Source organism: Grampus griseus, assembly GCF_964374135.1.
Source record: "Grampus griseus genome assembly, chromosome: 20".
NCBI lineage: Eukaryota > Metazoa > Chordata > Mammalia > Artiodactyla > Delphinidae > Grampus > Grampus griseus.
This window is the reverse complement of record NC_139014.1, coordinates 5,029,440-5,052,442: the sequence shown is the minus strand read 5'-3', so window position 1 is coordinate 5,052,442 and position 23,003 is coordinate 5,029,440. Positions and strand designations below refer to the sequence as shown.

Sequence of the window (23,003 nt, the reverse complement as noted above, 5' to 3'; positions counted from 1 at the left end):
TGCTGTGTGAAAGCTTTTGGGTTTAATGAGTGAAGCACTTTTAAATCTCAGCCTTCTTTTTAGAACGCTGACCCCCACTGGGTTCACGACAGTGTCCCCTATGTCTGCAAGTACTATTGCTTCTTCATCCTGGTGGGTTTGGTCCTAACTTTCCTTCTAGCTTCTTCGCCCATCTGCTTCCCTCTGTTACCCCACTGCCCCCACTTCTTTATTTCCTGCTCCTCTTTCATCCTTTGCAATCTGCCTTTCATCCATCTCTTTATTAACACTTTACTTGCAAAGGTTTCCTGTAACTTATTTCCAGACAAATTCAGAGACCTTTCTTGTTTTTCAACCATGACCCCAGCAGATATTTGAAACCAGCCCCCAGGGCTGGTTCTTTCTCCTCCCTCAGGGTCCGTGTGTGTGTGTGTGTGCGTGTGTGTGTGTGTGTGTGTGTGTGTGTGTGTGTGTGGTCCTAAGCTCGCTGTCCCTGATCAGAGAGACCAGATCTGAGTTTCTGTATGACAAACCATCAAGGTGTTGTGTATATATAATAAGGCAGGCTTGTGAAAGTGTGCTCCAGTGTTCTAACATTTAAAACAACTGAGTCAGACTTTTGTTCCCATGTACTTAGGCCGTCTTCTCAGTCTATTTCCGTCTACACGTGTGTGAATTTTGTGTGTGTGTGTGTGTGTGTGTGAACAGACCTGTTCCCAAGAGATGCTCTGCGCCTCCTATATCACGTTCCTGGCAGATGTCACCCCGGCTGCTGCCCATCGCACCTGATGTTTTTGCTTAGGAAGTAGCTATGTGGAGGACATGTTATTAAATCATTTTTAACACTGTAGTAGGTTGTAATCTAAAAATCGATGACACTTAACTTTATTATTCCTGCACTTTTCTCTTCTCCTCCTTGTTCCTCTCTCATCCTCTCTGCCTCAAATGCCAAGTTGAAGCAATAACCTCGTGAAATGAAATTGTTTATTTGCCTCCTGAGGAGACAGACTGTACAGCCAACCACAGAGGAAGCCCTTTCTAGCTCCTTGATCAACCTTGTTCTGCATCTGTGAATGCACTCCCAGAGATAAGGACCACTAGACTTAGGAGAAAAACCCAGAGAATAGGAAAGAAGGACGAAAGTGAATAAGACAGCCTACCCTGGAGAAAACAGATAACCCAAGAGACCAAAGAAAAGACTGTAAAAATTCTAAGTCGTATGTTCATCCAGTTCAAGAGGATATCATTATACCCGTAAAGTAAGAACTGACTATAATGCAAATGGAACAGTCAGAGAATAAGAAAGTCTTCCTCAAAATTAATACTGTAATTGTTAAAGAATTTTTTTGAAGTTCATTGGGTAGACTGATAAGAATATGCCGGATGAAAGGCCAAACTGGTCATCTGGAAGGTTAAGCAGAAAACAAGCCTCCAGTTTACAGACAGAAAGGCAAGCCTGTAACATGGGAGTAGAAGCACGCAGGGAAACTTGTCCTGAAGGGCAGGAAAACACAAGCTTGCAGATTCAGAGGCGCCACCTGGTGCTGAGAAGTAGGAATGAACAAAGACCTCTCCCACAGATGGATCTCGGTGAGATTTCAAAACTCCAAAAAACAAGGATGCAAAAATTTAAGAGCTCCCAGAGAGAAAGATTAGCTTGACTACAAGGAACCAAGAATCAAATTAGCATCAGCCTTCTCAGCAGCAACGTTGGGTCCGAGAAGATAACGGGATAATGACCTCAATATTGAGCAGAGGTCATCCGGGACCTAGAATTTTCCATCAGGTCAAGCTCTTAAGTCACAGAGCAAAATCAAAATTATTTTTACAAATGCAAGGACTCAGGGCTTCCCTGGTGGCGCAGTGGTTGAGAGTCCGCCTGCCGATGCAGGGGACATGGGTTCGTGCCCCGGTCCGGGAGGATCCCACATGCCACGGAGCGGCTGGGCCCGTGAGCCATGGCCGCTGAGCCTGCGCGTCCGGAGCCTGTGCTCTGCAACAGGAGAGGCCGCAACAGTGAGAGGCCCGCGTACCGCAAAAAAAAAAAAAGCAAGGACTCAGAAGTTTATCACCCACTCATCTCTTATGAGCTCAAGGAGGTCCTCTAACAAAATGAAGAAGGAACCCAAGAAAGGGGAAACAGGACACATAGGAAAGGTGGCATCACAAATACTGTGCGAGTCCACTCATAGCGGGGACCTGGAGGTGTCAGGTCCACAGAGATGGAAAGTAGATCGGTGGTTGACAGAGGCTGGGGGAGGGGGAGGGAGAGTTAGAGTTTAATGGGGACAGAGTTTCAGCCTTGCAGGGTGAAAGGAATTCTGGAGATGGATGGCGGCGATGGTTGCACAACAGTGTGAGTGTATTTAATGCCACCGAGCCATACCTTTAGAAATGGTTAAGATGGTAAATGTTACATGTATTTAATTGTTAAAAGTGACAATAAATGAAGGGAGGAAGGAAGGAAGGAAGGAAGGGAGAGAAAGAAAGAGGGAGGGAGGGAGAAGGAAGGAAGGAAGGGAGAGAAAGAAAGAGGGAGGGAGGGAGAAGGAAGGAAGGAAGGGAGAGAAAGAAAGAGGGAGGGAGGGAGAAGGAAGGAAGGAAGATGGTATCTAATTAAGAACTAGAAGGTGTGGTGGGATGAATTGGGAGATTGGGATTGACATATATACACTAATATGTATAAAATAGATAACTAATAAGAACCTGTTGTATAAAAAATAAATAAAATTCAAAAATTCAAAAAAAAATAAAAATAAATTTATCTATTTCTCCTTTCAAAAAAAAAAAAAAAGACCTCGAAGATGGAAAGAATGCCAAAAAGAATCAAGAAGGAATCCACCGGGCCTTGACTCTCGGGACCATCTTCTTCAAATGGGAAGAGTTTAAAGCCTTAGGATTGTTTTTCCTTCCCTTCACATAGCAACCGGATTATATAAAGAATAATATGTTAGCACCAATATTGTAAATTCAATTTTTATTTGGACTGCATTTTTTTTGAATTGGCCTGAGAATAAATCATAAATGAAATGTTATTTACAGAACAATATCGAACGCTCTAACTTTGATAAAGGCAGAAAGAAAGCAGAGGTCAGAAGCATGTGCTCTGTATTCCTCAGCATTTATAAGGAAGACTCAACAGAGTAAGGTCGATAAGGAAGAACCCGTCATGCTGTCAACAGACTATCTAAATCAAGACTGTGATAAATTAAGAAACCAACATATTCATGGTATTTAAAGTGATACCCCTCAGAGAATGGAAAATCAGAATTGTTAAAAAAAAGTACTTTACCTTTTGGGAGTAGAACTAGGGGTGGGGAAGTGGAGATAGGGAAATTTATTACTTTAGACTCTCTTGAGCATTTTGAATTTTTTTTCCATGTGTAAGGATATCGCCGTGATTAAAAAGCAGTGTAATGGAAAACAAACACCTTTTAGGTTCCAAATAAGAGTGTGAAATGAGGCCTTTTTATGTGCCTAAAGTCTTTGACAAAGTAAAACTGGAAAATGGTCTTCAAGTTCATGGAAGTAGTAGCATTTGAGATAGTACTAGTACTAATGAGGGTTTCCTGGAAAGCAGTAAAGGAAAGCCGGAGAGAGCAGAGCCCAGGGGTGTGGAGACCAGTTTCCACATCTCTGACAGGACGAACAATGGTACCAATCTCATAGGGCTGTTGAAAGGACCAAATTAAACGGTTCAGTAAAGAGCCCAGGCGGAGCCTCGACACTTGTTAGCTAGAACTGCACATGGCTCCCTGAATTCATACCTCTCATCCCCAACCCGTTGTACGTTTGGAGCCACCTAGAGCATTTGCATTCAATGTCTTTTTACTTTGAACTCAACATACCAAAACCATATTCATCCTTTTCTGCCCGGTCAGTGCCCGTTGCAAACCTCCCCTTTGAGTTAACGCGTTTATGCCAGTTTCCTAGACTTCATGTCAGCACCCCTTCAGCCATCCCTGCAATTTCCCCTCGTGCCTGGGGACTCACCGAGGCTCGTCAGTGCCTGGCAACGCTCTGAGGCTGATCCGCCCACTCGAACCTGGTTCTCACCCTATGCCTGAATATGGCAATCTCTGCCAGCCCGTCCCCCGCCTCCCTTCTGTCCCCAGACTCCAGCTTTTCTGATATTTCAACATTGTTCTCCAGATCGCTCTTTCTAAACGTTTTGAGCAGAGAAATACGTTTCTAATTTTGTGACTCTAAAAGAGTATCTAGATCGTGAATCCCTTAAAGATGGGAACCACGTCTCACACGTTTCGTATCCTACACAACACCTAATGGCTATTTGACGAATATTTGGAGTGGTGGCACCCAAGTGGACCCTCTTGCTGACACCGACTCAGTGCCCAGTCCTTTGGGTCCTGAGCAGGAAGGAGTCATAATGATCAATTAAACCAGAAGTCAGTGTGATGTGCTCTGAACCAGAAGGAACACGTGGGCTGAGCATCTTACAAGCTGTGTGGCTTTGGGCATGTTGCTTGACCACGCTGAACCCCACTTTCCTTTTCTGGAAAATACAAATAGTATCAATTTTGTAAGGTCTGGACAGGTTTAAGTCAGATGATGAACCTAGAACGCCTAGGACAGAGTTTGGCTGAATTGTTGAGTCCTTGTGCTGCAGATTGCAAAGCGAGAACTCAGAGTGGTTTAGGAGAAAAGTGGGGTGTTGTAAAGGTTGTGGGTGCATCTCAGACACACGAAGGAAGGATGGAGGTACAGCCGGGCTTCGGGCTTCAGGGATGGATGAAACATACATACGAACACCTCTGGGCCAGTTTTCTTGTTGTCAGCATGCCCGCGACACTGACCTCCTCCTGTAGGTCAGCTTTGTCTACAAGATGGGGAGAGCCACGACAGTGAGAGCTTCTGAGCTTTGCATCCTGTGCGTGAGGAGCCATAGCTGTGCGGACAGGTCCACGCCTCCTGATCCGGACCACGTGGGGCCCCCACCTGGCACCTGGCAGTCCCAGAACTGGGGTGTGCAGGGCTGAGCGTTAATTTCCTCCTGAGTTAACTTCCCTGTAAGAATACAAGTACCCCTGCCCTCCCCCCACTGCCCCCATTAGCTACATCATTGTGCTACACCATCTGCCTTCGATGAACCGAAACATAGCAGCGATCATCTGAGATGTCAGAATCTTTCCCTTGCCTGGCTTCCGGAGATACTTTGGTGGGAGTCAACTATGGGGCATGATAATGGGGATTATTCATCATCCTAAAAGAACTACCAAAGTCTCATTTTGTTGAAAAGTCCTCCAAAGGGATTTAACAGATCCTTTCCTCCCAATTTCTTGAGGCTCTCTAGTCCAGAGGAATTACAAAACCATGGCTAGGTACCCCTCCGCACCTCCAAACGTGTCCCCCATCCAGGCGTGTCCAGGAGTTAGTTACACCCCGGACGCCACTTGCAGGGCAGAGTGCAGCCAGGTGCACTGACAGCGGTGTAGGTGTGACTGCAAGGCAGCTGGCCCTGGGCTGCCCTTCCCTGCAGCAAGGCCGCTCCCCCTGACCTGGGACGGACCCAGGCTGCAGCGCCTCTTCAGGGGACCAGAAGCAGGGGTCAGTGGCCGTCCACTTCCTGAGGGCTGATAAATCCTCTGGGTAGGATCATTCGCAGTTCGATTCTGTTGGTTTTCGAGGGGCGCGGAGTGGATGATACCAGCATGCTGCTGGGGGACAGCTGACTCCCCGGTTCACCTGCCTTTGCCCTGCCCAGGCATCCCGGTCCTTTGTGGGGCGGAGCATCCTTTGCACGAAGCGGGTGGCAGGATGGGTTATCTGCTGTGCTTGTGCACGTGCTTGCTGTCAGCTTCGGACATTTCAGCAAGGAGGGGCATCTGGCTTAGTTCCCACTACAGCTTCCTTCCAGTGACACTCTGAAGTGGGAATGAAGCCATGGGAGTAGCTTTTGGCTGGAGTGACTGGAGGAGCGTGGTTTTCTGGGTCCATCGTTGTGTAAGTGGAGCCTAACTGCAGACGGTAGAATATGGACAGAACCAAAAAACACCCAAAACCCACACACTTGAAACATCAATTAGGAAGTTATTTTAATTAGAGCGGGACTCACGTTAGAGTATCTTCAACTATGGACGTCTCTTAATATACTCCAAGACGTGACTTTATTGATATTGCTAAGAATTGGAGTTCAATTCAACTCTTCTGGAACACCGCCATTTTTCACCTTTCCCAACACTTAACTTCATCCGCTATGAATAGCAATCCAGTGCGTCGAACTACTTTTTCCAAAAAAATAACACTAAGTTGATAACTTGCATTCTCTAGAGGGCCTTTTCGAAAGGCCCTTTCGGAATTTTGTGGCAATACCTGGCTGGGCTCTACCAACGTTTTGTTTAATTTATGTGTAATATGATCAGAGTTGCCACCTTCCTGGGTTTCCTCCCCGCTAGAAGTCTGCGGCCAAAGACAGGCCAGGCAGGGGGGTGAGCATATTGGGGGCCAGCCTCCCCAGAAGGCTCAACCAAGCTGTGGGATCAGAGTGGGAACGAGGCAGCAGGACTGCCCCATTGGTGTGTGTAAGCCAGACATGTTGACCCTTGATGGCCAGGGGACCCCTACTGTCATGTGATGTGACCCTGCCCCCTCACCTGGCCTGGTACCCATCTCCCAGCTTAGTGACAGTGCCCAGATGGGCAGGAGCGAGGAGGAATCTAAGCTGAGCTCGCCCGGCACCCTTGGAGGCTGCTGAGGCCACCCCCATGGCCACCATGGTCCCGTCCAGCAGCAGATACGCTAAGATGGTTCTTTCTCTATTTTCAGTGACTGACCTGGGAACGAATAAGTCGATGTTCAGACTTTCTCCTAGAACTGGTCCCACACGTAATGTTAAAGGGCTAGAAGGGACATTATGAAGCTACCCCCTCCATTCTTCTCACCTCACCCTTCTCTCCCCATCACAGCTGTCCCTGACTGGGGAGTAGCCACCACCTTCAGAGACCAATTCTCCACCCAGGGGAGGGATATTCTCAACCTCCCTTCAGCGAGCTAATCGTATGTTTCAAAACCCTCTTCCCTCCCCTTTTCCCTTGCCTAAATCCCTCTGGCTGCAATTTGACTTGTTTTTCTCTTGTTCTGTCCTCAGTGGAGAAGGGAACGAGTAAGCCATCCTGTTTCGCATCATTTCTCCACCTTTTTTTTTTGGCCGCACGGCCTGTGGGATCTTAGTTCCCCGACTAGGGATCGAACCCGGACCGTGGCAGCGAAAGCTCTGAGTCCTAATCACTGGACTGCCAGAGAATTCCCCACCTCTCCAGCTTTGAGGTTTGTTGTCGTCATTGTTGGTGGCTGTGTTGAATATTTATTAAACCCCCACGAGATGTTAGCTGCTGTCTTAAATTTAATATTAAAAAAAGATTTCCAGAACTCATTAGGTTGGATCATAGGAAATTGCTGTTTTATAGTTCCAAAAAATAAAAAGCAACAGTTAAATAGGGAAAAAAGTCATAACATCGCTGCTCATTTCCTGCGTTGCTGTTGTTACCCAGAACAAGAGAAATGAGACACCACAGGCTTCAGCCCTCGTCAGACCACTGAGTTCCATTGCAGAAGCCCCACTCTTGCTGAGATCATCTGACAGCTGGACCCACACGCAGAGGAGCATAGCCAGGCAGGAGGAAGCAGGATGTCCCCACAGCAGCTCAGATTGCCCTGTTTCCACCCCAACAGGGATTTCAGCTGAACCAAGATAACCCCCTTTCTCTCTACCCCACACAGGCGTTCCTTCCCATCCGCCCATGGAACCTGATGCCCATGAATGTCAGGCAAGGCCGCAATCACATAGGCGTCACTGTTTTGGGAGGCTGGAGAGTCTCTTACAGAAGACCTGTGAGCTCCACCCCATGTGCTTTAAAGTAAGGGCTTCTAAGCCCTCAGTTGAAAAAAAAGAAAATACTATTTGCCATAGCCTGAATGTTTTGCATCTGGGCCCCCAAATTCGTATGTTGAAATTCTAACCCCAAAGTGATGGTATGAGGTCGAGCCTTTGGGAAGCGTTTAGGTCATGAGGGTGGAGCCCTCAGGAAGGGGATTAGTGCCCTTAGAAAAGAGGCCCGAGAAAGCTCCCTTGCCCCTTCCAGCATGTGAGGACACACAGGGAAAGTACCATCTGAGAACCAAGAAGTAGTTTCTCACTAGACACCCAGTCTGTCAGCATCTTGATCTTGGACTTGTAGCCTCCAGAACCGTGAGAAATAGATTTCTGTTGTTTCTAAGCCATCCAGAAGCCAGTTTACAGTATTTTGTTATAGCAGCCTGGATGGACTAAGACACTAGTTTTTAACAGTTCACTTTCCGACCACCTACGTAAACTCGAAGAGCGTTCTAGAATAATTGAAGATTTTTGTGAAAAGTACCCCTTGATGGGAGGGGACGGTTGCGGGGAGGAGGTGTTACTGGCATCTAGTGGGTAGATGCCAGGGATGCTGTTCAACATCTTGGGCTGTACAGGCCAACCTCTCACAACAAAATGTCAGTAGTGAGAATCCCTGCTGTGTACACACCATCCTGTAAGCAGAGCATTATCCTTCTTTCCTTTTTACAAGAACCTTAAATAATATACCAGGATTTGAGCCCAGGACCGTCTCAACAAAAAGCCCATGCGCCCCCATCCCCACCGCGCCCAGAGGATGAGAGACGGAGATTCAGGAGGGATGGGGGATGGAGAGAGGCAGCCACACCCACCTTCCAACCCCCGAGAAGATTGGAGCCGGGGTGTGGGGTTGGAGGAATCAGCTTTAGAGCTTATTCTCAGGTTTGCCCTTAGGACTCTGCCTCACCCTGCGTCCTGGGGGCTTATAAGCCCAGGTTTGGAAGTTTGTTTTCCTTCGGTCTGCATCTGAGTTAATGGCTGGAGCTGTGAAAAGAGGTCCGGCTTCCTAACAGTGTTGCAGCCACTTTAGATTCTTGTCCTAATTACCTCCCTAATGTGCACTTTTGCTGGAAGACCTGGGGGTGTGGACGCCGGTCGCATTTTTTCCTCTGCTCTCTTTCACCCCCGGGTTCCTTCTGCCATCTGTTGATCTCCAGTGTCTGCCTTCATTCCCTTAATATTATGTTCTTGCCGCCTGGGTCGTTTGTCTTGGTTTCGCATTAGTTTCGCTCTCAGGTAATCCCTCCACCTTCAGAGACGGTAACAATTACATTCCCTTTACTCTAAATCCAGGGGGAGACGGAGTTGACCACCTCCTAAGGCACCATGTGGTGTGCGTTTGGCGGGGGGTGGGGGTGGGAAGGGCGTGGTACCCGCTCTGGGCGTGGCCAAGGTACAGGGCTGGGCAGAGGCGCAACTTCTTTTAGGACAGAGATATTCAGATGCCAGCCCTTGCCGCCCACACCTGGGAGAAAACCACAGCCCATGTCAGCCACCGGGGGTGGTGGGGGGCCGGGGGTGGGGACTGAGGGTCAAGCCTGGTTCTGCCCCTCGATGCTGTGTCACTGTGGGGGAGCCCTTTCTCTCCTGCATTAGTTGGGTAACCTAATGAGCCGTTGTGAGCATTAGTAAACCAAGTGCTGCTGGCTGCGTGCTAAATAACTAGAAAGGGTTAGTTTGCCAATTAATGTTAAGTCCTGTCCTCAGGACCGCACTATCATTAACATTAAAATGACTAATTAGAGCAAAATCTTTAACAAAAGAGCCACCAGCTGTTGCTTATGGTTTAGAAAAGCAAGGTTTTTCAAAGGGAGGGATTTGCCCCTCTGATGTCAGGAAACCCCTGGTCAGTCTCTGACTAGCTTTTTTTTTTCTTTTTTTTTTTTGTGGTACGCGGGCCTCTCACTGTTGTGGCCTCTCCCGTTGCGGAGCACAGGCTCCGGACGCGCAGGCTCAGCGGCTATGGCTCAAGGGCCCAGCCGCTCCGCGGCATGCGGGATCCTCCCGGACCGGGGCACGAACCCGTGTCCCCTGCATCGGCAAGTGGACTCCCAACCACTGCGCCACCAGGGAAGCCCTCACTCGGTAGATTTTGACCTTTTCCCTCTTCATAACAGAAGTTCCTCCAGGCTCCAAGCCCTTGGTCTTGATTCTGACCAATATTGGTTATTCTCTTTCCTATTTGGATTGGGGTTGCACTCCCCCATAGATGTCAGAAAGGGGTCTTAACATTGTGCTTCTATGCCATTGATCCCAGGCCACTGGAGCAGTTCCTTCCTTTCCTCCCTCCCTCCCTTCCTTCTTTCTTTTTCATAGCCCTTCTTACCTCTCTATCAGATATATGCAGACCAGCACGGCTCTTCCACATTTGATCAGGGCGTTGGTGAACTTGGCAAGCTCACTCCTACTGGACAGGGCTTGGAAGATCATCTGTCCATCCCCAAGCTTCAAGCTACACTGTGGTCACACCATCTCAGAGCAGACTGTAGGAGTCCCTGCCATTTGAGGATGGATCGTCAATGTCTGTGATGACGTCATTGGGCCACCATATCAACCTTGGACTTCTCGTTGCACGAGCTAATAAAACCCTATGTGTTTAGGTCCGGGGTCATCAAACTCTTTCTTTAAAGGGCCACATAGTAAATATTTTAGGTTTTCAGACCATTTGGTCTCTCATTACTCTCTGCTGACATAGAGAGTCAAACAAAACAGTCACAGACAGTCCATCAACAAACAACCATGGCTGTGTGCCAATAAAACTTTATTTATGGGCAGTAAATTTTGAAATTCATATAATTTTCATGTGTCACGAAATATTCTTTCCTTGATTTTTTTTTGACTATTTAAAAATGTAAAAATCATTCTTATAACTTCCCTGGGGGTGCAGTGGTTAAGAATCTGCCTGCCAATGCAGGGGACACGGGTTCCATCCCTGGCCCGGGAAGATCCCACATGCCACGGAGCAGCTAAGCCTGTGCACCACAACTACTGAGCCCACATGCCTAGACCCTGTGCTCTGCAACAAGAGAAGCCACCGCGATGAGAAGCCCGCGCACCGCAACGAAGAGTATCCCCTGCTCGCCGCAACTAGAGAAAGCCCGTGCAGAGCAATGAAGACCCAGTGCAGCCAAAAATAAATAAATAAAATAAATTAATTTAAAAAATCATTTTTAGCTTGCAGGCCATACAGAAACAGGCAGTGGGCTGGATGTGGCCCCTGGGCTATAGTCTGCTGACCCTTGGTTGAAGCTACTGTTCTGTGGATTATCTGTTACTGGCAGCCTCGTGCAATCTTATGTGACGTAGTGATGGGGATGAACCTTTTTTTTGGTTTTATTAATTAAAAAATGGCAAGCATTTTAATTTTAATTTAAAAAATGGCAAGCATTTTTTAATTAATAAAAAGGATTAAAACAGTCAAATTCAAATGAACTCTGGGACTCAAAAACTTCTAGTTTCTAGTTGCAAAATCAACACATAATGGAAAAATCCAATGACATTTAAAAATGTAAGATCCATTTTTCTAAAATAAATTTATTTATTTTTGTCTGCATTGGGTCTTCATTGCGACGCGCGGGGGCTACTCTTCGTTGCGGTGCGTGGGCTTCTCGTTGCGGTGGCTTCTCTTGTTGAGGAGCACGGGCTCTAGGCACGCGGGCTTCAGTAGTTGTGGCACGTGGGCTCAGTAGTTGTGGCTCGCGGGCTCTAGAGTGCAGCCTCAGTAGTTGTGGTGCACAGGCTTTGTTGCTCCCCGGCATGTGGGATCTTCCCGGACCAGGGCTCGAACCTGTGTCCCCTGCATTGGCAGGTGGATTCTTAACCACTGGGCCACCAGGGAAGCCCCCAAAATGTAAGACCCATTTTTTTATGGAGTTCTTTTACTTGCATTTGCAAATACAGCGGTGCACCCATTTCAGAGATTACCCTTAGCAAGATCTGCTTTTAACCTGTGTTGTGTCACATCAAAATACTGTTGTTCTGATTTCTTACTGAAGACGTGAAGAAACTGCTTGCTCTTAACAGCTGATTAAGTATAAGCCTGTTGAGTAACTATAAAGTATGCAAAGAAGACCAGGGGATTTGCCAACGTGATGAAGTGTGTAACTGGTTCCATGGTGTCCCAGGGGTTCCCGCACCAAGCGAGTCGGGCCATCCAGCCCGCAGGAGTCTGCTGGCTTTGGCTTCTGAGCAAGCTTCGATTCTACGTGCATGTATTATAGAAAAATGATTCCTAACCCATCGTACTTTTTTTATGTCTGTTTCAGAGGGTCTTGCTGTTGGAGTTGGATTTGGGGCTGTAGAAAAGACGGCATCTGCTACCTTTGAGAGCGCCAGGTAAGCGGACGCCTAGTGCCTTAGAGCGTGGCACTGCACCCGGTGGTACCCGGAAGTGCTTGTTGCCTCGGGTGAGCTGTCTGCACGTAACTGTGCAGCAGCCCCAGCCCCCCAGGTCTGACTGGCGGAGGCGAGGAGGAGGTCAGGGCAGCTCATACCTGAGAGAGGTACTCTTTCAAGAAGCAGGTCTACACCACGTTTTTCCAATGAGCTGTCTGATGGGTAACCATTTTGAAAACCAACCATGGATATAATCCCATGCTGTTCTCCAAACGCTTTAAATGTATAAGTACATGATAAAGACAGTGTCCTGGGGGGACTGGTTCCAGGACCCGCCGGCGGATACCAAAATCCTCGAATGCTCGAGTACCACAGTCAGCCCTCGGTATCCACGGATCCTCGAACTCAGCCGTGGGGGGATGGCAGGACCCGGAGGGCCAGCTGCACCTCGAAGGCAGCAGCTGACGCTTCTCACCGCCCTCTCCTTTAGAAGCCCTCGCTTTCTCTTTCTGGCCACTGGCCTCTCCTGTTTCCTCCCCCTTCCATCTGCTTCTTCACAGGCTCTTCTGCAGGTTCGTGTCCTACGGCCCGTCCTGAAATGTTGATGTCCCCCAGCGCTCCCTCTCTAGGGCACCCTTTCTTCTCACTTAGTGCACTCTTTCTGGGGATTCTGCCCCATGCCTATGGCTTTATTTTCCGTCCGTTTGCTGGTGATGCCCAGGTTGATCTTCTGCCTAGATTTTTCTCCCGAACTTATTCTTACGGGTCTGGCCACCATCCATATGTCTCCGCTTGGGTGTTCCACAGGATCCCCGCACCCAGCATCTCCAAAGTTGAACTTATTGTCCCCATCTGCTGTCATGCAAAACCCCATCATCACCTGGTACCCGGTCGACCGAGACAAACTCACTGTCATCCTCGGCTGCCTATTTCCCCTCGTCTTCCCTAGACAATCAGCAGGCCTGTAGATTCTTCCTTTCCTCTCCCTCTGTTGAATTACAGGGCCTAGATGAGGCTACAGCCTTGGGACCATAAAGAGTCGTCATAGAGATAAGCTACCTGGTCCACCTGTGCCCACAAAACCACGAATACTACAGCCTCCAGGCTGAAGGAGGGTGGGTGGAGCCTTCTGTCCAAGGGCAGCAAACTCAGATGCCTGTAGAGAACTAAGAGGTAGCAGATAAGTGCAGACAGGCAGGTGGAGACAGTTGGGAGTGGCGAGGACAGAGGTGAACTTCGAACAGACAGCACGCACGCTGTCTAAAAGGTGCTGGAAGTCACAGTTATTTTGAAAACATAATTCGGGCCAAAGAGATGGTCCAGGGGCCACTGGTTTCTGTATCGAACCACACCTTTCTCAATCCACTGCCTTCTGACGGGTATAATCTCAAACTCTACCTTTTACCCGCCTAAGGCAATGGCACCGTCCCTTTAACGATCTGCCCTGTGTCTACGGATCACGGCTGCCAGGAACTAATTCCTCACGGAATCCCTTTCTCCCCTCTTCCCTCGTTCCCAGCCTTGCGTGGGGCCTCTTTACACCCCATCACCTCCTTTTCTCGATTCCCTCAGCTGCTCTGGGGCCCCAGTGTGTCGCTGTAGTCACTGAATTCTAATGCTTCATGTTGAGGGACGTGTCTGCTCCATGAAGCCCCAAACACACGTGCAGGCTGGCGCAGTTCTAGGTTGAGATCTTCTGTGTTCTCAATTCTTCTTCCTGCCTGGCGGACTCCCAAGTCACTTCCTCGCCCTGACTCCAGGGTCATCAGTAACAAGATGCCTATGGCGAAAATCACAGGAGCCATGGATGGGGAGAAGCCTTTAGAACGTAAGAAATGTCACCAAGATCCAGGGCTGATTGTGATTTGTCATGCCCCGTGGGGCTGACCCCTGAAGCATCCAAGGGCCAGGTCCTCCCAGAGCTCGGGGAGCTGCACGTGCTCCAGAAATGTCTGTGCCGGCAAGTGACAGCTCAGCCCCATGCACTGCGCTCACGGGCCAGGCTTCCTGTCTGTTGGCACCATGTCTCCTGCAGCCTCAAGATGTCAACTCCGATGTCCCTCTATTCTGTCACCTGCACTTTCTGCTAATCTTTATGTTTCTGAAGAAAGCAGAGCGAAAGCCTTTCCAACCCAACTCCCCCCTTTCCTAGACCAGACAGATCCTCTCTGAGTTATATAAACCCTCCATGGGACTCTCCAGCTGGGATCGGGCCGGGGCACTGGACTGGGTATTTTCAGCTTCATAAAACCCTCTGATAAACAAGCATCCTTGGGGGTTTTTATGCCCCTACACTCCACCCACCCCCGTCACAGCCGGTGGGCAGAGCCCTTAGAGCTGTGCCCCCATCGCCACTGTGTCTGGGGTATCAGGAGTAGGGGTGGGGGGAGAGCATGTCCATGCAGGCCACAGAGAGGGAAAGAGGGTGACCTCATGCAGACCCTCTCCTTCAGCCTGTCTTCCCCACTTACAAATCCGTATATAGTTTGTGATTTGGGTTCTTCCTTTCAAATTCCTCTGATCTTACTCTTCAATGGTAAAAGTCAGAACAGCCCCCAGGCAAGGCTCGTAAGCCTTCTCCGCCCTTAGCTCATGCTGCAGACCGGGGGGTTTCGTGGGAGGGAAAGGAGGGAGGGAGGGAGAAAAAAAAGGAGAAAACAGGCTAATACTGAGGGGCGGGGTACAAAAACAGTCATCAGACAATTAAATACATCTTTTGAAAGAGCGAGGTTTTGCTTTTTAGAATTCCAATTGTAGGTAATTCACAAGCGACACACCTAAAGCACAACATGCAAAGGTGGCAGATAGAGGAATGAAAAGAGACACAAGGTGAGTGCTGATCCAAAGAAGGCAGGTGGGAGTCCGCCTGCCGATGCAGGGGACGCGGGTTCGTGCCCCGGTCCGGGAGGATCCCACATGCTGTGGAGCGGCTGGGCCCGTGAGCCATGGCCGCTGAGCCTGTGTGTCCGGAGCCTGTGCTCTGCAATGGGAGAGGCCACAGCGGTGAGAGGCCCGCGTACCGCAAAAAAAAAAAAAAAAAAAAAAAGCAGGTATTACCATTTCAGTATCAGACCAAGCTGACTTTAAGGCAGACAGCCACAGAAAGAATAAAGGTCAGTACTTAATGAAAAGAGAAACGACGTACCGGGATGACAGAACGATCCCGCATCTGTACGCCTCTAGCAACGTCAGCCTCAAAATGCTCAGGAAAATTGTCAGCATCGCGGGGCACAGCCGACAAAACTGCAGTCATGGTGGGGAGCACCACGCCCCTGTCTGACACCCATAAAGCGTTACCAAGTGTACATCGTGGACACATGTAGACCCCCAACCCAGCAATTAGGAAAACGTAAACATTCTTTCCAAGCACACGTGTGTATGTTTCCCAAAACTGATTACAGTACTGTGCCACAGAGAAAGTCAGATCAATACCATTCAGACCACACCCTGACCTCAGTGCAGTGTAATTGAAAATCAATAGCAAAAGAGATAGCTAAAATAATTGGTTAGTGGGCGGTGAAACCCTCAGGTGCCATAAGATAAGCACAGGGAGGGATGCGAACCAAGAGACCTAAGAAACCAGTGGACGAAGGGCAAGGTCTTCCCCCATCTCAGGGGCGCTTCATAGAACGGGTGGCCTTAGACCAGGAGCGTGGCGGCTGTCCAGCTGGAGAGGCGGAGGTGATGAGGTCAGTTAGTACTGCGAGCTGGCGGGTGCGTGATGTCACCGAGATGGGATTCGTGTGGCGCCTTATGGAAGTAAGACTGGAGGCCAAAGGAAAAGTGCGTTCTTCAGCAAGAGGCTGACAGCCTTGGTGGGTTCCGGTGCCCGGCAATGTTGAAGCCCAAGAGGAGACTTAAACATTAATCTGGTTCAACGGAATACTTTTGGGGGGAAGAGGTAGACAGATCCGTGCGAAGAACCCAGCGGTTGAACAGACGCGATTGACACCACTGCTACGTGTTATAGCAGCTGCGAAGAAGATAAGGGATGAGTTGATGATGGTGGGAATGAAGAGAGATTGGTGGGAAGAAAGCATTTTAAGCGCAGACCAAACAGGCAGCATTTGTCAACCGATTCCGTTGTCGTGTGGGAGGGAGAATTCAAGTTTGGGAGACATAAGTAATCACATAGGTAGCTGAAAGGGGCTGAGAGGGAAGGAGGGATGGGTGTCTGCATGGATTTGGGAAAAGAAAAGAGTTAGCTGGCAAATGCCTGGGACGTGTGGACCAAGCTAGCTGAGCCAGAGAGAGTTCTCTGTTCATTTAGCGGAGGGGTCGGCAAATGATGGCGTGTGGGACAAATCTGGCCCACACACGCTTCTGTGAATGCAATTTTATTGGAACACATGCATGCCCAAGTTCCCCATCAAAGGCTCTGACACCGGGAAAGAGGACAGGTAGGTCCCCAGCATATAATTTGTGTACGGCTGCTGCCATCTAGTGTTCTGATGCTGTTACTTCATCATGTATATGGAGTGCCCCTGCCCCCGGCCCTCTTCCACCTGGTCCACCTTCCTCCTGCACTAGATAGCCTACATCGTCGGGGAATCCCTTCAGAATTCAGCATCCCCTGAAGGATGAGGAGTCTCAGCCAGCAAAGGGCAGCCTGTAGTTCAAGGGAAACACAGCTTGCTTCTTTCTGATCTGGTCCCACAGCAATTTCTTTGGGTTTCACCGCAAAGAAATTCTTCAGACCTCCTGTCCTTGGGGAGTCGGCTGCTTCAGCGGTTTTTCCCTTCTGAAGTGTCATTACATCCAGCGCACGCGTGCTCCGGAGAGGAAGCATGCCCTCCGCTCTCACTTAACTCAGTCGCAGGCATAATTCAAACCGGCAGGGAGAGCGAGGTGATTTATGCTTCAACGTTTCGCTTCACGCGTTGCTTCCTACTTAAGCTCTGACTTAAGCACAAGTCGAGAGGCGTCTGTAATCCAAGAGCACACCCTGACCGACAGGCACCGCAGGCATCCTGGAGCAGGCTCGGGCAGAGGACGCTGGCCGCACACCTCGCGGCGCACCACGCAGAAGCCACAGAGCACAGGCTGGATTTTTTTTTTTTTTTTTCTGCTGAGCGCCCCAACCAGCCACTGCTAATCAACACCCAGACACTTAGTAAAGGATGCCTGGTAGCTTAGCCTGCATTCGGACCTAACATAGCTCTTTGAGTTACACATGCAGGCATCAAAATAAATTTTAAGGGGTGTGTTTGCCTCTCGGATCAAAGAGTAAAGCAAAAGTCGGGTGTATCTTTCTGCCTGGCTTCTAAACCAGTTATGCCTGTTGAAATAGCAACGCTCGTTTGAGACAGCAGCTGCTAGTCAGCCAGGCAGCCATTTGTTTCGCAACAAGGACGAGCAGTCGATGGGTACGTCTCTGGGCGTAGCCCCGTGTGTGTGCATCCACCTGTGCAAGTCGTCCACCTACTTCCGCTCAAGTTTATTCAGGGAAACACGTTGCAGGGGGAGGGAGGGGATTTAGGGAAACAAAAGATGCGCTTTCTCATTAGAGTTCGCCCAAGCATCTCTTAAGGAGCAGGCTGCTCTCCCAGTGTCCCCAGGCCTCCCTGTGGCAGGACCAAGTTCCCAGACGAGACCGTCTCTTCCTCAAGGCTGCCCATCTTGACCCCCTCCTGCCCACTGAACTGGGTCCCACCATTCGGCGGGGAGGCAGGAGCCAAAGCCCAGCCTAGGCTCCCAGGAGAGTGGTCTCTAGCCTGAGACGTGGAACCCCGGCGTGAGGACACACTCTGACTCAGCCAGCCACACCCGTGCTGTTCTCCCCACCACCCCTCCCTTCCATCACGTCAGCAGAATTGGAAGTCAGTTCTTGCACTGTTGCTTATTTGCAATAGCAGGTGGCACTTGAGCAGATCCATTTTAGTGTATGCAAACAAGCCCTTCTCTTGAACCCGTGAAACCACCTTGCCTGGAATTCTAGAGTCATCTACTGACAGCTCCTTCCCGCAACTTCTTCTTCCTGGTCCTCCCACACAGCTGCTCGCCTTACCTTGAATTATTAAGAGCATTTGGCAGTGGTGGAGGGCAGGCCGTGGTTGGCAGACAGTGCCACCGTGCGGTAGTGGGGCGTCATAGCTTGACTCTGGGTAACACGCACCTGGCCATCTGCCCGCGTCTTTGGCTCTTACTACCGACGTTTCAGTTTCCACGTGTGTCACATGAGAGAGGTGGGTTGCATCTGTGGTTCTACCACCACCAGGCTTTGTGGGACAATAAAAGTGTCCCCCAGGCATGTGAAGACTGATGTAGAAATGCCTCCTTTTATATTTTGCAAAGTAATGGCGTTGAGAGAAAGCTGCTCTCACTGCCACTCACACTCTCTTAGAAATTGTACTAATCACCAAAAATTAGTTCGTAAACTCAGGATAGAACAAAGTCCTTTCTGACCCCAGACAGGAACTTACTTCTCTCTCTCTTTCTTGCTCCATTCAAATTCATGAAAACCTTGTGCAATAATAATATGTAATTATGTTCTCAATACAAATTAGTCCGTTAAGTCCCATCGGCTAATGCAAAAAGATGACCTTGACTCTCCAATTTATTCTACTACTGTCTTTTTTTTTTTTTTTTTTACTACTACTGTCTTTTAATCTATGTTGAAAATCCAGTTTCTCTAAACCAGGATGATATCTTTTTTATTATTTTCTTTTGTGTTTTTCTTCCCTGTCATCTTTCCGTGTACACAGAAGCCGTCTCGCGGGGGAGGGGGGCAGGGGAGAGAGGAAGTTACAGCCTCGGGAGGGATCTTGATTCCTGATTCCTGAATTACTAGTTTTATCCAAAAAAGAGAGCAATTTAGCTTGGGAAAGAATCTGATCCTGGAAGAGACGAAACTCCATTTAATTGATTAATTTTTTTCCCGCTGCTGTGTGGAACTGGGGGCTATAGGACAGGGTAATATCAGGGTGTAAGTCTTGACACGGATACCCATGAAATATGCTCATTTGCCCAAAACGGGGTTTGCGGTGTGAGCTGAGAGAAGTCAAGGAACACAGGCGACTCCAGACCCTTGTCCTCTGCTCCCATGGCCGCGAAGAAAGCAGGTGCTCACACGTGGGGAGGGGGTAGAGCTCACACGTGGGGAGGGGGTAGAGCTCCCCCTGCCGGCAGCTGCGCACGCGCGCACGCGGGGAGCCCTGAGGACCCAGTCAGGGAGGCCCCGGGGATGCCCTGGGGGGATGGGGGTGGGGAAGGGGACCGGGACCCGCGCTCCCCAGGCCCCGTGATGTGGCGCAGCCGCGTTCCCAGAGGGCAGGGGCGGCAGCCGGAAGCGGTAGGCGCGAAGCACCCTCTCCCAGCTCTGAGCTGGGGCGCCCGTGGGACTCGGGGCTGTTGGCTAGGGCTGCAGGATTGGACGTGGCCCTCTGGGGAATGAGGCGGCAGAGCAGTGCCTGTGTGAGGGCAGCTCGCGACTCCGACCTTGTCACCATCCATCCAGCCCCACCCCATTTGGACTCCGGGCAGAAGGCCAGGTGCCCACGGGGGTGGCTCCCAGGCTGCCTTCTCTTTCCCCATCCCCGCCGTTCATGCAGGGTGGATGCTGCAGCAGGAATGGAGCCTCGTACCTGGCTCCGAATGGCACCGTTGAGCCCGGAGCCCTGGAATGCAGGCGCATGTCACCCAGCTGTGAGCAAACTCAGAGTCAACCCCAGCGGCTTCCAGACGGGACGGTAAAGAGCTGAGCACCGCATCCTACCTGGGAGCGACTTAATCCCCCCCTCCTGCATCCTCCCCTTCTATCCACCTGCTTCTCCCAGGGCACAGCCACAGAGCTGTGCAGCCGTCACCACTCTCTGCTTCCGGAACATTCTCGTCACTCCCAAAAGAAACCCCATAGCCATGAGCAGTCAGTCCCCTCCCTCCCTCCTCGTAGGCCCTGGCAACCACGAACGAGTCTACTTTCTGTCTCTATTGATTTGCCTGTTCAGCACATTTCATGTGAATGGAATCAAACCATGCGTGGTCTTTTATGTCTGGCTTCTTCCACTTAGCATAACGTTTTCCGGGTTCAACCGTGTTGTTACTCCTTTTCATGGCTGAAGAATATTCTGTCGTATGGCCGTACCACATTAGTTGACGGAGGTTTGGGTTGTTTCAGCATTTTGGCTATTACAAATAGTGTTGCGGTGAATACTGGCATACAGGTTTTTGTGTGGACATAGGTTTGCATTTCTCTTGGGTACGTACCAAGCAGTGGAACTCTAAATTTAACTCTCTGAGGAAGGGAGTTTAACAAATGACCTTCTATGCCAAAACAAAAGGATCCAGATTGGCCCAAGAGTTTATTTTAACCTTGAAAGTTCCATTCGCCAAACATCATCATAGCAGGAGCCCTTCCCAGGCCGATCCCCTTCCTCTCGGGCCTTAAACCACAGGAATGCCGAGTGTTACAACCATAGGTGGTCTCTGCCGTGTCCTTGCTGTGTGCTCCCTTCTGTGCTGTCCTCGCCCTTCGTTCTCTTGTTGGCTTTTCCATGAGAAGACTCATGGGGGAAGGACCCGTGAGTTGCCCCATTTTACAGACAAGAAAGTTGAGTCACCGAGAGGTGCTCTGTCCACAGCCTCAGAGCCGGTAAGGCGAAGCGCCAGGTATGTTCCTAGGTCTCTGGCTGAGGACCTAGCCCTTTCCTGGAGCATCTGGTGGCCTGTGAGGTGCTTTGGCCACCATGAGAGGCTGAGGGACAGAGCCCGCGGGGAGTGGGCAGGCAGGTCTCGCTTCCCGCTGAGCTTCCTTTGCTGCAGACCCTTTTGAGTAGGTGTGTGGTTGGGGGTGGGGGGGGGAGTATGGAGCAGGCTGGATCCCGGAGCTAGGCAGCCTGGCTGCAACCCCGGCTCCGCCACTTACCGGCTGTGCGACTTTGATGCGTTGCTTTCCCCCCCTCCCCCCCCCCCCCCCCCCGTTCCTCTGTTTCCTAATCTGCAAAATAAGAATAATAATCGTTTCTACCTCAACGGGTCGTTCTGAGAATTAACTGAGTTTATACGCGCAAAGCCCCGCCACAGGGCCGGCATGTAGGAAGGCTGTATACGATGCGGCTGTGATGTTTGCTTCCTGGCCTGCCTGTTTCAGACACTACACTCCAGAGAGATGCCCAGCCCACCCCTGTCCCAGCCCAGGCTCCAGGACAAGAGCTCCCTGTCCCCCCTCACCTCCCCCCGCCCCCCAAAAGAGAACGAGTTCAGAAGCGGCTTCCACAGTCTGTGTGGACCCAGCACGCAGGCCAGAGGTCCGGGTCCAGGCCTCCGTGGTCTCTAGGTGTTGCGTCTGCTCTCCCGTGTCGTGGGCTGCATGCCCGACACTAGACCTTAGTACCCTCCCCTCTGTCCCCGCCCCACCGCCTTGGCCCTCCCAGGCTGACTTTGCTGTCGTGTCTCAGCACGGGGTTGGCGTGCTGGGTGTCTCTTGCTCTGGGCTTGCTCAGTGAATGTAGCTATTTGTCCATCCCGCACCCTCACCTGGAGCCTCTTCTCTACCCTGCAGGGGACCCAGGACCGGGCTGGGAGTGGGCTGCTCTGCACCCGGCCTCGACGGCCCGCCTGAATTCTGCAGATGGTTTTCTAGTGGGCAGCCCCCTCCAGACAGCACGAGCTGCTGCTTCCCTCTTGCCCCGCCCCCCACGCCCAGTTCCCTGGACTCACTCTCAGGCCCCGCCGTGTCACCACACAAGTTACATGCCCAGAACAAGGAGGGAGGCCCTGAGTGCCCTCCTGTGTCTGCCCAGAGGCAGCCCCTCTCCATCTGCAGCACAAGGAGCCGTTTATGCCGGGCCCCCTCCCCCTCCACGGCCCCCGGCCACCTCCACCCAAGTCCCTGGCGACAGGGTTGGCCGTCTTGGCACGGGGGACCGATCTCTACACAACGTGCACTCTGTTTAGCGTGAAGCAGGCTTCAGGGCAGGCTCGGACCCCACAAGGCTCTTTGAGAACAGCAGCGTCGTTTCTCTGTGGCTTTCCCAGGCGCTGGAGGTGACACGGACTTTTCCCTCCTCTAGTCCCATCGCTGCCCGGTCCACCCTCCTGGACAGCTTGTTACAAGCGGCGAGAGGCCGAGAGCAACTGTGCTTTACAGAGCCGTGGGCAGCGTTCAGCTGGGCTGCTGGTGTTGACTGCGCTGCCTTTTGCCGGGCCAGCCAAGAGAGGCAGCATGGGCGCATTGGTGGGTTCACCACGGGGCACTAGTGGCTGCCTTTAGGGGCTGTTTACATGCACTGCTCAGTCTTTACTGCCATCCCAGTAAAGAGGGGAGGACACAGAGCCCGGGAACTTTCCCTGAGGTCATGCTTACGGCAGGAGGCATGTTTTGGGAAGCCTGTGAATTAACACCTCTGCCCCTGCTGGCTCTCTCACCCCACCCTTGCCTCTGGCAATCATGGGACAGTCATGAAAGCTAACGTTTACTGAGTGCTTTCCACGTGCAGATCCTGTGCTCCTTGACTCCTGGGGAATTCACTAATCCTTAAAGCCCCCTGTGAGGGAGAAATCACTGTGCCCATTTTACAGATGCAGGATGTGCCCAAAGGCACAAGGGAGTGAGGGCAGAGGCAGGATTTGAGCCCAGGCAGCCTGGCCCTGCAGCCTGTGCCCTTAACCCTGACATCCTCCTGCCTCCTGTGACCACAGAGGCTTGAAAACTGCCCCCCAAAGTGGTGTGGGAAAGGAGGTCAGCGCCGTTGTAAAAAGTGTGTAATTTCCCAAGCGTCGGCTCTAGGAGTTCTGATTCCACTGTCCAGTGTGGCTTTAAAATCGTGTCTCATTGGACGAGTTGGGAAACAGCAGCAGA

At 50.7% G+C, this 23,003-nt stretch overlaps 1 protein-coding gene across 2 annotated transcripts in view; it reads left to right on the top strand.

Annotated features, from left to right (window-relative positions):
- Nucleotides 1-23,003, top strand: part of SLC39A11 (solute carrier family 39 member 11) — a 335,571-nt gene that overhangs the window by 256,283 nt on the left and 56,285 nt on the right. For both annotated transcript variants that reach the window (XM_082679605.1, XM_082679604.1), the window contains exon 7: nt 12,136-12,205. In XM_082679605.1, coding sequence (XP_082535731.1) covers nt 12,136-12,205 — 70 coding nt within the window. The remainder of the gene's footprint in view (nt 1-12,135; nt 12,206-23,003) is intronic.